The 12695-nt window shown below is 45.9% G+C and overlaps 1 protein-coding gene across 2 annotated transcripts; it reads left to right on the top strand.

Annotated features, from left to right (window-relative positions):
* Window positions 1–74: 74 nt before the first annotated feature.
* GDE1 (glycerophosphodiester phosphodiesterase 1) lies at window positions 75–8808 on the top strand. Of its 2 annotated transcripts, none has more exons than XM_075718738.1 (7): window positions 75–150; window positions 4228–4403; window positions 5707–5812; window positions 6587–6679; window positions 7283–7494; window positions 7900–8083; window positions 8536–8808. In XM_075718738.1, the coding sequence occupies exons 2-6, from the start codon at window positions 4297–4299 to the stop codon at window positions 8045–8047; spliced, it is 666 nt and encodes a 221-aa protein (XP_075574853.1). In that variant the 5' UTR covers window positions 75–150; window positions 4228–4296; the 3' UTR covers window positions 8048–8083; window positions 8536–8808. The 2 variants fall into 2 exon arrangements, with proteins under 2 accessions (XP_075574853.1, XP_075574852.1); XM_075718737.1 differs by lacking the exon at window positions 75–150 and adding an exon at window positions 2245–2499.
* The last annotated feature ends 3887 nt before the right edge of the window (window positions 8809–12695 follow it).

Here is a 12695-nt window from a genome sequence, read left to right on the forward strand (position 1 = left end):
GGGCCGAGCAGTTTAGGAAAATCCCTCTCCATGCGGCCTAGGGAAGGGCGTGAGCTCCGGCTACAAACCTCCTCGCGTACCCGAGCCCCGCGGGACGAGCCTGTCGTTCGGGGGCGAGCTCCCAGGCAAAGGCAGCTCCGATTTTCAGAGGTATGAGGTGGGACCGAGGGCCATCCCGGTACTCCGATTTACAGTGGTTTCCACCCATAGGTCTCCAAGACGAGTTCCCCCGTTAGCACGGGTGAAGTCCGTTCCGCTTCATCACATTAAATATCATATGGCTGTGCGCTCCTTCTATAGTCAGGACCGCAAACGTGCCACCAGCAGGTATCAGTTTCGCTGAACGCGCTGTGATGAGAAAGATAAACATGAGAACTCGCTAAGATGCTCTGTGAGGACAGCATCACCGCGTCACCGCAGACATCCTATCCCTCCCGCCCGGGCGGCAGCCAGCTGCTGGTCCAGCCGGCCGGAGGAGCAGGTAACACTCACCCACGAGGCAGGTCGGGCGGAAAATACACGCTTGTTTGCCAGCACTCGGTCCAGGGCATATTAATTTAAATTTACAGAAACATCTAGTTCCCACTGAGCATTTAGGGATGTTAAAGCTGTCGTTCTTGTTTTGACAAACGACTCCTTCATCTGTTACCTCTTCAACACATTAAATATTACTGAGGGTTTTTTTAAATCTTCATCTTAACAAATGCTGTTGATTATCAAAAGATTTTTAAAATGTAAGGCATTTAATTAGGTATTTCATTATTTGTTATGCATCTGCATATATATGTCTGATTTTTCTTCACATACTCCTGGCAGAAGCATAAAACCATAGGCAGAAAAGAATATCCAAGATGCTCAGAACCAGCTAGGACAATATGTGACAAATATTTACCTCAGCTATTAAAAAAAAAAAAAAATCCAGGTTAGAATATTGCCTGGTGCCCGTTCCACCTCTAGTTGGCAAGAGTTTCTCACTGCAAAGACCGTTTCTTCCCACCCTTCCCGCAGAGAACACAAAAAAGGTCAAAATCCTCATTTCTGTTAATACAAGCTATTTCCTCTGCTTGGGTATTCTTTTTCTAGACTAAACAAGCCCAGTTTGCTCAACCTTCACCGATTTCCTTGTCTTGCTGCTCTTTCCTCTGGATTCTTTCCAGTGTTTACGCATTTCGTCGCCCGCAGTGATGAACGGGAACCTCCCTGTCCCGCAGAAGCCGCTCTTCAGGCAGGAGGGAACCGCGGTCCCTCGGGCGGCACCTGGGGTCGCAGCCCTCCGCACAGCACCAGGTCTTGGTTGGTCTGCGAGCACGCGTGAATGGATAGTTAGCTATAAAATATACACAATATATAACACTGTATATAGAAATACGATAACTAATTGGGAAATAACTACTATTAATACTGTATTTCCAATTAATTAGCTGGCATAGCTGGAAAAAGCCCCGACACTCTCCAGACACACAGGTCGTATAGAATCATAGAATCGTTTAGGTTGGAAAAGACCTTTAAGATCATCCAGTCCAACCATTAACCTACACTACCAAGTCCACACTAAACCAATCAAGGGTAGACTAGACTAAACCATGTCCCAAAGTGCCACGTCTACCCGTTTTTTGAACACCTCCAGGGATGGTGACTCCACCACCTCTCTGGGCAGCCTGTTCCAATTCTTGACCACCCTATCTGTAAAGAATTTTTTCCCAATTTCCAACCTAAACCTCCCCTGGCGCAGCTTGAGGCCACTTCCTCTCGTCCTATCGCTAACCACATGGGAGAAGAGAGTCTTCAGCGACTCTCTGGGCAGCGGTACCTTTCCTTCAGTTAACACCACTTATTTTTATCTGCGCCATTTTTTATCTGGAATAAACCGCATTTTCTGGCAGTGCTCCTCCGCCCTTTACCTGAGGGGGCGGCCTTTACCTGAGGGGGCTTCTCCGCCCTGAGAGCCGCCCGCCCCGGCCTGGCCCCGGCCGCCTCCACCGCCTCAGCGCCTGCGGCGGGCGGCGCCGAGCGGCGATTGGCTGGCGGTGACAGCTGCCCCGCGCTGGTTAGCTGAGGGCGGGTGAACGGCGGGCGCCGATTGGTTGCTGGCGGCTGGTGGCTGCGCGCTGGTTGGCTGGCGCTGGGCGCGGCGGTGTTGCCGTCGCCCTTGCCCTCGCCCTGAGGGGAGGCGGTGGCCGTGGCGGTGTCGGCGGCTCTGGTCCCGGTCCTGTCCGGTGCGGCCCGGTGGGCGCCGCTGCCGCCATGTTGTGCCACGGGGAGGGCCTGCTGAGCTCCCTCACGGCGCTGCTGGGGGCCGTGCTGGCGCTGAGCCGCAGCCCGGCGCTGGCCTGCCTGCTGACGGCCGGCCTCTACCTGGCGCTGCACCTCTTCAGCCTGGAGCCCGCCGCGCCTCGGAGCGCCCAGCGCGTCCTGCGGCCCCGCGGCGCTGCCGCCCGCATCGCCCACCGCGGCGGCGCGCACGACGCGCCCGAGAACACGCTGGCGGCCATCCGACAGGTCAGCACGGCGGGCCGCACCGTAGCGTGCCCGCCGCCCCGAGCCCCTCCTGCCCCGGCCCGGCCCGGCCCGGCTCGGAGAGCCGGCCGTGACCCGGGGGGCGCTGGAAGCTCCTTTAACGAGCGCAGCCGCTGAGGGGCGTCCGGGGCCTGGAACCGGGTCAGAAGCGTGAGGCAAAGCTGCCAAACGCTCTGTAGAGAGCGAGCGAGCGAGCCTCGGGGAGCCTGTCTCCCCGTAGGTCCGGTGGGTGAGAGACTGAAATCGGTGGGCAGTAGTAGAAGCCTGTGGGTTATGTTTGATAAGCTGCCTTTTTGGCAGGCATCAAGCCCTCGTCAGCCCGGATAACTCCAGCCTCTTCCAACTTGCTGCAGGAAGCTGTGTGGCTTGTCAGTCCTTCATCCCCAGGCAGATTCAGAACAGTTTGATCGGATCTGAGTCTTGTTATATCCTCCATGCTGATGGATATTTTAGCATTGTAGCAATAATGAAATACTGTATTTTGCTGATCTTACAACAGAATATAGAGAGCGGACAGCAGCTTAGTAACAGGTCGTTTGCTTTTTAACCCTTGAAGTTCTGTAATGAGAATCCACACTTAGAGGAAAATATGATATTCTGAGAACTTCACTGTGTACAGCCCTGCCATGAAACTTACTGCTGCCTCATCTGTGAGGCATCATAGTGCAGCCAGGGTTCAAAATCTGTTTCTGAGAATCATTTGAAATCGTGATTAGCAGTCTCTCAAATGTAGTGTATCTGTGATGATGAGATGTTGCTGCTCTGATGGTTTCTTACCTTTGGGCGAGGCAGGGCTCTTTGTTCTGATAAATTCTGAAGCTGCACTATAGAGATCCTTACTTGGCAGATACCCCTAGAGTAACCTCTAGTGCCTACCTGGCATTTGTCTGTCTGGTGCATTGGCCCTTTTCTCAGGAGGACTGAGGATTGGCTTCATCTTCCTTGCAGTTCACTCAGGTGCTTTTCTGAGGAGTTCCTGGGGCAGAGCCAGGGCAGGAGCAAGATGTATGAAATGTCCTAAGGCAGCCCAGCTACTTATTGCGCTCTGATACAGGGATTCCCCAGACAGGAGCAGGGATTTGCCTGCATGTGTACTATTTAGTACAAGCATGGTAAGTGGTGCTTCTGGGAAGCAGAGTATCTGCTGCATATGGTGGATCAACTGTACTGCACATGAATGGCGAATCTGACTCTTAAAGGAAATATGCACCTGTGTTCCATAAAAAAAGGGATGATAGCTTTTCCTTGTGCAAGCAGAGACTTTATGCTCTGATGGCCTGCTCTGATTCTGGCTCCTAAGTGTTAATCTATAAATTATCTAAGCTGTAGGCATTTGCTTCCCTTCTTTTTTAGAAGGTAGCATAACTTAAGGACTCAGGAGTTCTTGGACATGAAGGAGAGAGCAGAATTCTTCCCTGCATTTTTACCCTGAAACAGTCCCAATCCCAAGACCGAGACATTATCACTATGGTTTTATCTGTAAAATAGATTATATGCTTTCAGTTGATCTACGAATTCTTCTCACAATAACTTGGATAAAACCTACTTTGTTCTGCAGATCAAGCTTACTGAAAAGAACGTTAATAGTTTATGATTTTTTTTTTACCAGAATACAAACTAATTGTAGCTGTACCTATATTGAGTCTATAAAGCTGTCTCTTCTGTCGTGTATGTGATTTTTTTCTTTTTTCTTTTTTTTTTTTTTTTAAGGCAGCTGAGAATGGAGCAACAGGTGTTGAGCTGGATCTTGAATTTACTGCAGATGGTGTTCCCATTCTAATGCATGATGAAACAGTAGAAAGGACAACTGATGGGTCTGGAAGATTGCGTGACTTGACTTTTGATGAAATTAGGAGGCTTAATCCATCTGCAAAACATAGGCTATGGTAAATGAACTATTGCTATTCTGAAACCACTGTTTCAACAGTGAAAAAAACATTGTTGATAAACAAAATTATTGATTTGATTTATCACTGATGACAATTTTTGTAAATTTAAAACTTAGTCCCACGTGTTGCTTCTCATTTGATTTTAGAAGCTTATGAGACTATATCTCCTTACCCATCCCTGCAATATGAACAGTGAAGCAGAGTCAAGATAATTGGCTTTTAAGGACAAAATCCCCAGGCATCTAATGTGAAAAAGGTTAATCTCTACACAAGCTTCCCTGAAATTGACTGCAGGACACTAAAAATACTGGGACTTTCACGATATGTCAAAACTGGCTTGAGTCATTCCTTCTAAAAATAATTTTATTCACATATATTTCTTGCCTGGTTGTGTCTTGGGGGTTCTAAACATCAGGATTATACTGTTGAAAAGGAGCTAGACAGATTTCCTGGGTAGTCTCAGGTAGGAGCTGTGACCCAGTAGCTGATTAGGTCCTTTCCAGTGGTATGCAGGGGAAAATATTTTTATACATTACTAAAATTCTGATAACAATGCAGCTTCTACAGTATCATAAGTGAATCCATCTTAGAGGAAGAACTTTTTAGTGTGTGCTCCTGGGGCACTGCATTAGGGATTTCCAGACTCCTGTAAATATACCACCTGCGAGTCTGTGGTACAAGTAAGCATCTTCCCTGTCTGTTACTGGAAGGGTGATCACCTGAACCACACAGCGAGAACTTCCACATAGGCAGTTACCACTGATCAGCTTTTGTTCACTGTCACCTTAAGAGGAATAATTTATTAATGTGTGAAGCTGCTTCTCCTACATCCTCGGCTTGTCTTGCTGATTCTGCCAGGATCTGCCTTTCTGGCTGAGGGTTAGGGAGCACAGTCAAAGCAGGATGAAGCAGGTGCATAGGTGGTCAGCCATCGGGACTGAATGCTTATTTGTGGTAGCTGAGGAAGGAGGTGAAGAACTGAGGTTAGTGCTTCGGTGTGGGACATCGGGTCAGTGAGCATCAGATTAGACCTTGAATTTGGAAGGATGTAATTGTCTAGTGGGATTCTGGGGGAAAAGGAGATGTGCACATATCCCCCTACATGTGCAGCCTTTTACTGGGTGAGAGAGCCACCACTGCCATTGCTAGTGGTGCTTGATCCCACCTCTAATACTAGTGTATCAGCAAACTATGTTTAGGAATCCCTGGGAAACAGCTCTGTGTAGCTGGGGATGTGTGTGCCTGTGTGTGCGCACATGTGTATCTTGACTGCATTCCAGTGAGTTCTCCGTTTCTACAGGAGCAAATTCCAAGGTGAAAAGGTACCAACCCTGAGAGAAGCTGTCGTGGAGTCTATGCATCACAATCTTATAATCTACTTTGATGTCAAAGGCCATGCAAGTCAGGTACTGCTTACTGTACGAAGACACCTTCCTTCACCCTTTCTTTGGGTTTCTAACCTGCTTTTCTTGGTCTCAAACTGATATGTGTGGTACAGTCCCTCCTCTAATACGAGTGAGACTGGATCTGCTACTTGTGTCATCCAAAATTGGGCTGTCAAAGCAAAGACAACATGATCCCTCGTCCCATTCCATTGTCCTGGGAAGCTGCAACTTAAAATTAGCATGAGACTTGTGTGAGTGTTGAGTTCAGCTCACAGCACCATCATGAAACAAAGCAAAGTGAATTCCCTGCCTGTGCTGAGGGGAGCTACTATCTCATCTTCAGCCTCCAACTAAGGATCCTGCTTGTCTATCATTTGCATTACTGAAGGGAGATACAGGTGATCAATCATTAACATTTTATGCAAATTAGAATACTTTTTTCTTTAGCATAGCAAAATATGGAAATAAATTCATTTTTCCCCTTGAGCTAAACCCTAGGTAGTACTTCAGAATTTTATCCACAATATATTTAAGGGTATTTCAAACACTGAGAATGCTACTCATTGCTGTAAACCGAATCATGAAAAGGACTTTTGTTGCAAAAACCAAAATGTCATTTCTGTGTTAACGGTATAAACAAGATGCTGTTTTTCTTCTCCCTCCTTTCCATTTCAATCTTGGTACACAAAACAGGGAAGTATTTTTAAAGGGGATTGTTCTAAAATGACTTTGCAGTGTAAAGTAAATATGAGCTTATGTATAAAGATAACATCTGTGTGTATCTCTAATTGACAGGCAGTTGATGCCCTAAAACAACTCTACCTGGAATTTCCACGTTTGTATAACAACAGCATAGTCTGTTCTTTCATGCCCGATGTTGTTTATAAGGTGATGTTTCCTAAAAGTTTATTTGGGATTTTTTTAGTTCTCTCTGGGAATTTGAGTAAGATATACAACTCCCAGTTCCAGGTTACTTTTGGGGTTGTTAAAATTGCCAAGACTTTAAAAAAAAAATGAAGCATAATTCATAAGTCCCCTGCACACTCTTATTAGATCACTCTTTGCTCATTAGATGCACGTATGAATCTACAGCAATTCCCTCCATTCTGAAAGCTATGTAGAAAAAAGTGTGTCGCTCTTACAGTTGGCATATGGGCAGGTATCTGTGTGCAAGGTCCCTGTTAAATCTCATATTTTGATATAAATGTAGACTATTCTTAAAACTTTTTCCTAATTCTCACTGCCAAGTCCGTTTACTATGTATTTTATTCCAATTTTTTTAACGTAAGAGCAGTTGCTTATTCAGTATGTTTAAAAGAAAAAACAGTAAAATATCATAAATGGCTTTGTAAAAGAGTTACAAAAGGATCTGGGGGGAAGGGGAGAAGGATTCTGGTAGAGCTGCAAATGCAGGCTAGCACTTTGTATCTAGCCTCTCCCAATTTATATTGCTTTTGTATCAATTACAGTCTTTTCTCCTTGATATTCCAGATGAGACAAGCTGACACAAATGTTGTAACAGCACTAACACACCGGCCTTGGCATCTGAGTCATTTTGGAGATGGGACACCCCGTTTCAGTTCTTCCTGGAAACATTATTTGTATATGATGATGGATGTCATTCTAGATTGGAGCCTACACAGTTTCTTGTGGCGATTGTGTGGGGTTTCAGCTTTCCTCATACAGAAAAATTTTGTTTCTCAGTAAGTGTTAAAGCTTGCTCATATATCAGGAAGCAATATCATTCCGTTAGTATATAAGGGTGGAGTTAACATAGTATGTTAATCAATATGTGCCATTTAGTGTTGCGTAAGGTTGTTTAGACAGTTTCTTTACCGCATGCTATTTTATTATTTTAAGCCTCTATCTTTTCAATCTGTATTTTTATCTTATGTTAGATCCTAAGTTTAATCTCAAAGGGGAAAAAAACTGTTGCTTTTGCCTGTTTACAGTAATAAAACACAAAAAGATGATGTTGCAAGAGATGACGTAGTGTCATTCTTGATGTGATACTGATGTAAGACTAAAACTGGGTTGTAGCCTCAGCAGTGTCTGCCTTAAATATGGTAGTGTCAGCCTTCCTCTTATGGTGCCTTTGTTCCTTGCAGGGAGTATGTGAAGCACTGGTCTTCAAAAGGAATTCAAGTGGTTGCCTGGACAGTGAACACATTTGCAGAAAAAACCTACTACGAAAGCGTCCTTGAATCCAGTTACATCACTGACAGCTTGGTGGAAGACTGTGATCCTCATTACTAGACCTGTGCTTTGTAGACACTCGCCAACCTAAATAAGGTATCTTACTCGGGCAGGTCTGAATTCACCATCAAGAGGGCATCCATTGGTGCAGATGGGACAGCTAACGATAGTTCTGGGCAAAGGAAGAGCAGTAGTTTACTTCTGCTGTGTGGTCAGATCTCAAAAGCAGAAAAACCCTCTGTTGCAACACTGGACAAAGCTGAGGTACAGCCATTCATAGTCTGAGGAGATCGCACTGTAATGTAAAAGGATCGGTTTTGACAAGCTAACTGGGCAATACGCTGTATGTGCAGGTTGCTTTATAATTCTCAGACTATTCCTTTGCTTTGTTTAAATCTTGGTTATAAAGTCATATCAACAATTTTTGGTGGCAAAATTTAAAATCATACCTTGATTTTAGTAATTAAAACAGCCTGCTCTATGACTGTGTAATAATTTGAGGTTTATTTATGGCATCCTAAACGTCTACATTACTGTTCTCAAAACAGAAACTGAAGATAATGGTGCTAAAATAGAGGGTGAATATATTTCCTCCCTACTGCATGGAAAGATGGCTGTGCTGCATCTTGACAAGGAAAAGAAAGCTGATTTTCCATGTTCAATGTGAAGACTATGAGAATTAATGAATAAAACCTGAGTATCTTCATATCTTCCAGACCTTTTAAAAGAACCAAGAGAGGATAGAAGATTACGTCTTCTAATGATACAGCATATGAATGTATTTATTTTTAAAAGAAAGCTGTATGTCGAGTGCTGGTAGCAGTAAAACAAATAGAGCTGATGTCCTTTTTACTTTGCTTATTGTTTGCATGATTGAAGGGCACTCACAAGGACATGTGGGAAACTAATCCAGATTTAACTTGAAATCAAAAGAGTCTGCAGTTACAAGTATCTGATAGCTCACAGGTACAGTATTCTTTATCAGCTGTGCAGAAGTAGACTGATGTAAAATGTCAAAATTAGTGCAGGTTGCTTGCTATTTTTTCTAACAAGTAAAACCCCCAGGTGTCCTCATGACAGCTACTGTCAAGGGGCTGTGAACAATCTTGGCTCTGCTCTGGAAAGAGCTGGTAGGTAGAGCTCCAGGACTGTCAATGATTAACAAGAGCAGAAAACTCCTCTGGAGCCAGCTCTAACATAAATTAGACCACCTTTTCTTAATGGCCAATACATGGAATTACTAAGTTTAATCACAGAATGCTTTGGGTTAGAAGGGACCTTTAGAGATCATCTAGCCCAACCCCCCTGCAGTAGCAGGGACAGCTTCCACTAGATCAGGTTGCTCAGAGCCCCATCCAACCTGACCTTGAATGTTTCCAGGGATGGGGCCTCCACTGCCTCTCTGGGAAACCTGTTCCAGTGCTTGACCACCCTCATTGTAAAAAGTTCTTTCCTTGTATCCAGTCTCAATCTATCCTCCTTTAGTTTAAATCCATTACTCCTTGTCCTGTCATAACAGGCCTTGCTAAAAAGATTGTCCTCATCCTTCCTATAGTCCCCCTCTAAGTACTGGAAGGCCGCAGTAAGGTCTCCTCACAGCCTTCTCTTCTCCAGGCTGAACAACCCCAACTCCCTCAGCCTGTCCTCATAGCAGAGGTGCTCCAGCCCTCAAATCATTTTTGTGGCCCTCCTCTGGACCCGCTCCAACAGCTCCATGTCCTTCTTGTGCTGAGGGCCCCAGAGCTGGACGCAGTACTCCACGTGAGGTCTCACCAGAGCAGAGTAGAGGGGCAGAATCACCTCCCTCGACCTGCTGGACACGCTTCTTTTGATGCAGCCCAGGATTCAGTTGGCTTTCTGGGCTGCAAGTGCACATTGTTGGCTCATGTCCAGCTTTTCATCCACCACTACCCCCAAGTCCTTCTCCTCAGGGCTGCTCTCAATCCCTTCATCCCCCAGCCTGTATTGATAGCGTGGGTTGCCCCGTCCCAGGTGCAGGACCTTGCACTTGGCCTTGTTGAACCTCATGAGGTTCACATAGGCTCACCTCTCCAGCTTGTCCAGGTCCCTCTGGATGACATCTCATCCTTCTGGCGCGTCAACCGCACCACTCAGCTTGGTGTTGTCTGCAAACTTGCTGAGGGTGCACTCGATCCCACTGTCACTGATTAAGATATTAAACAGCACTGGTCCCAGTACGGACCCCTGAGGGACTCCCCTTGTCACCGGTCTCCATGTGGACATCCAGCCATTGACCACGACCCTCTGGATGTGACCATCCAGCCAATTCCTTATCCACTGAACAGTCCACCCCTCAAACCCATATCTCCCCAATTTAGAGAGAAGGATGTTGTGGGGGACTGTGTCAGACTCTTTACAGAAGTCCAAATAGATGACATCCATTGCTTTTCCCTTGTCCACTGATGCAGTCACTCCTTCATAGAAAGCCACTAGGTTGGTCAGGCAGGACTTCCCCTTGGTGAATCCATGCTGGCTGTCTCAAATCACCTCCCTGTCCTCCATGTGCTTGAGCATAGCTTCTAGAAGGATCTGTTCCATGATCTTGCCAGGCACAGAGGTGAGGCTGACAGGTTGGTAGTTCCCAGGGTCCTCCTTTCTTCCCTTTTTAAAAAAGGGCACGACGTTTCCCTTCTTCCCTTCTTAATTTCATTTCAGAAGAATGTGATACTAATTTCAACAGGGATGAGGAATTTGAATGTTTAACTGATTGGTTGCCTGCTGCAGGTTATTTGGACATAATCATAGAATCATTTAGGTTGGAAAAGACTGACAACTCCAAGCATTAACCTAACACTACCAAGTCCACCACTAAACCAATTAAGGGTAGAGTAATAATTAATTTCATGTTTCCTGGCTTGGGGGCTGGATTATTTTTTAATGAAAGTAAAACTAGGAATCATTAAGATTGGAAATGATCTCTAAGATCATCAGTCCAACCATCAACCCAAAACCACCATGCCCACTAAACCATGTCACAAAGTGCCACATCTACCCGTTTCTTGAACACTTCCAGGGATGGTGAATCCACCACCTCAGCCTGTTCCAATGCCTGACCACTCTTTCAGTAAAGACATTTTTCCTAATGTCCAATCCAAACCTGCCCTGGTGCAGCTTGAGTCCATTTCCTCTCATCCTATCGCTAACTACTTGGGAGAAGAGACCAACACCCACCTCACTACATCCTCCTTTCAGGTAGTTGTAGAGCGTGAGAAGGTCTCCCCTCAGCCTCCTCTTCTCTAGGCTAAACAACCCCAGTTCCCTCAGCCGCTCCTCATAAGGCCTGTGCTCCAGACCCTTCACCAGCCTTGTTGCCCTTCTCTGAACACGCTCCAGCACCTCAATGTCTTTCTTGTACTGAGGGGTCCAAAACTGGACACAGTATTCCAGCTGCGGCCTCACCAGCGCCGAGTACAGGGGCACAATCGCCTCCCTGCTCCTGCTGGCCACACTTATTCCTGATACAAGCCAGGATGCTGTTGGCCTTCTTGGCCACCTGGGCACACTGCTGGCTCATGTTCAGCCGGCAGTCGACCAACACCCCCAGGTCCTTTTCAGCCAGGCAGCTTTCCAGCCACTCTTCCCCAAGCCTGTAGCGTTGCATGGGGTTGTTGTGCCCAAAGTGCAGGACCCAGCACTTTGCCTTGTTGAACCTCATACAACTGGCCTCGGCCCATTGATCCAGCCTGTCCAGGTCCCTCTGCAGGGCCATCCTACCCTCCAGCAGATCGACACTCCCACCCAGTTTGGTGTCATCTGCAAACTTACTGGGGGTGCACTCAATCCCCTCATCCAGATCGGTGATAAAGATATTAAAAAGACTGGTTCCAAAACTGAGCCCTAGGGAACACCACTTGTGACTGGCTGCCAACTGGATTTAACTCCATTCACAACTCTCTGGGCTCAGCCATCCAGCCAGTTTTTTACCCAGCGAAGAGTACACCTGCCTAAGCCATGAGCTGCCAGCTTCCCTAAATCCCCATAATCCCACAAGATACCTTAGACTGCATATGTAGCAAAGTTTATGTTTGACTAGAACCTGTAACCATGTTTTGGTAAGGTTTCTTTGTGCTACTTCAGTGTTGTTGAATTCATTGTTTCCTTGTTGGAAAGGAAACATTGTTTCCTTGTTGGGGCATTGCTGTGTTTCAGCTCTACACTAGCTGACCACTTTATGATGTGCTAGGGGAAAGCTGCGCTTACCAGAAATGGAACAGCAGAGTGCACGGATTGGTGGTGCAGTCTGGTACATTGCTTTGGATATAAATGTTCTTGATAATATACCTCATGGTTAGAATTAGTTCTCATGCATAGAGCCAACTGAGATTTTTAAAAATAAAAATAAAACCAAAAACCAAAACCACAACCCACCCCGCCCTTTTTTATAGAGGCAAAAGGTAATAAAAAAAAAAAATCAGGCATCAGTGGAAAGAGCTACAGAATTGTCCCAATTAAGGTAAGTGCAGACTTCTGAATTAGCAGCAGATTAATGCTACCTTCTGCAAGGGGTGATGGATTTTTTGCTTGCTACTTTAACTATATATAAGCACAAAGAAACATAAGAAGAAGGGGTGTTTTTTTCTGTCAGGATTATGAAAGCCTCTGCAGTTTGTGCCAGTCATCCACCCCACACTGCAGAACCAACAATCTCCATCTTCTGGGCCACATTCTATAGCATGTGTGCATTATG

Source organism: Pelecanus crispus, chromosome 11 (genome assembly GCF_030463565.1).
Source record: "Pelecanus crispus isolate bPelCri1 chromosome 11, bPelCri1.pri, whole genome shotgun sequence".
In the NCBI taxonomy this organism is placed as follows: Eukaryota; Metazoa; Chordata; class Aves; order Pelecaniformes; family Pelecanidae; genus Pelecanus; species Pelecanus crispus.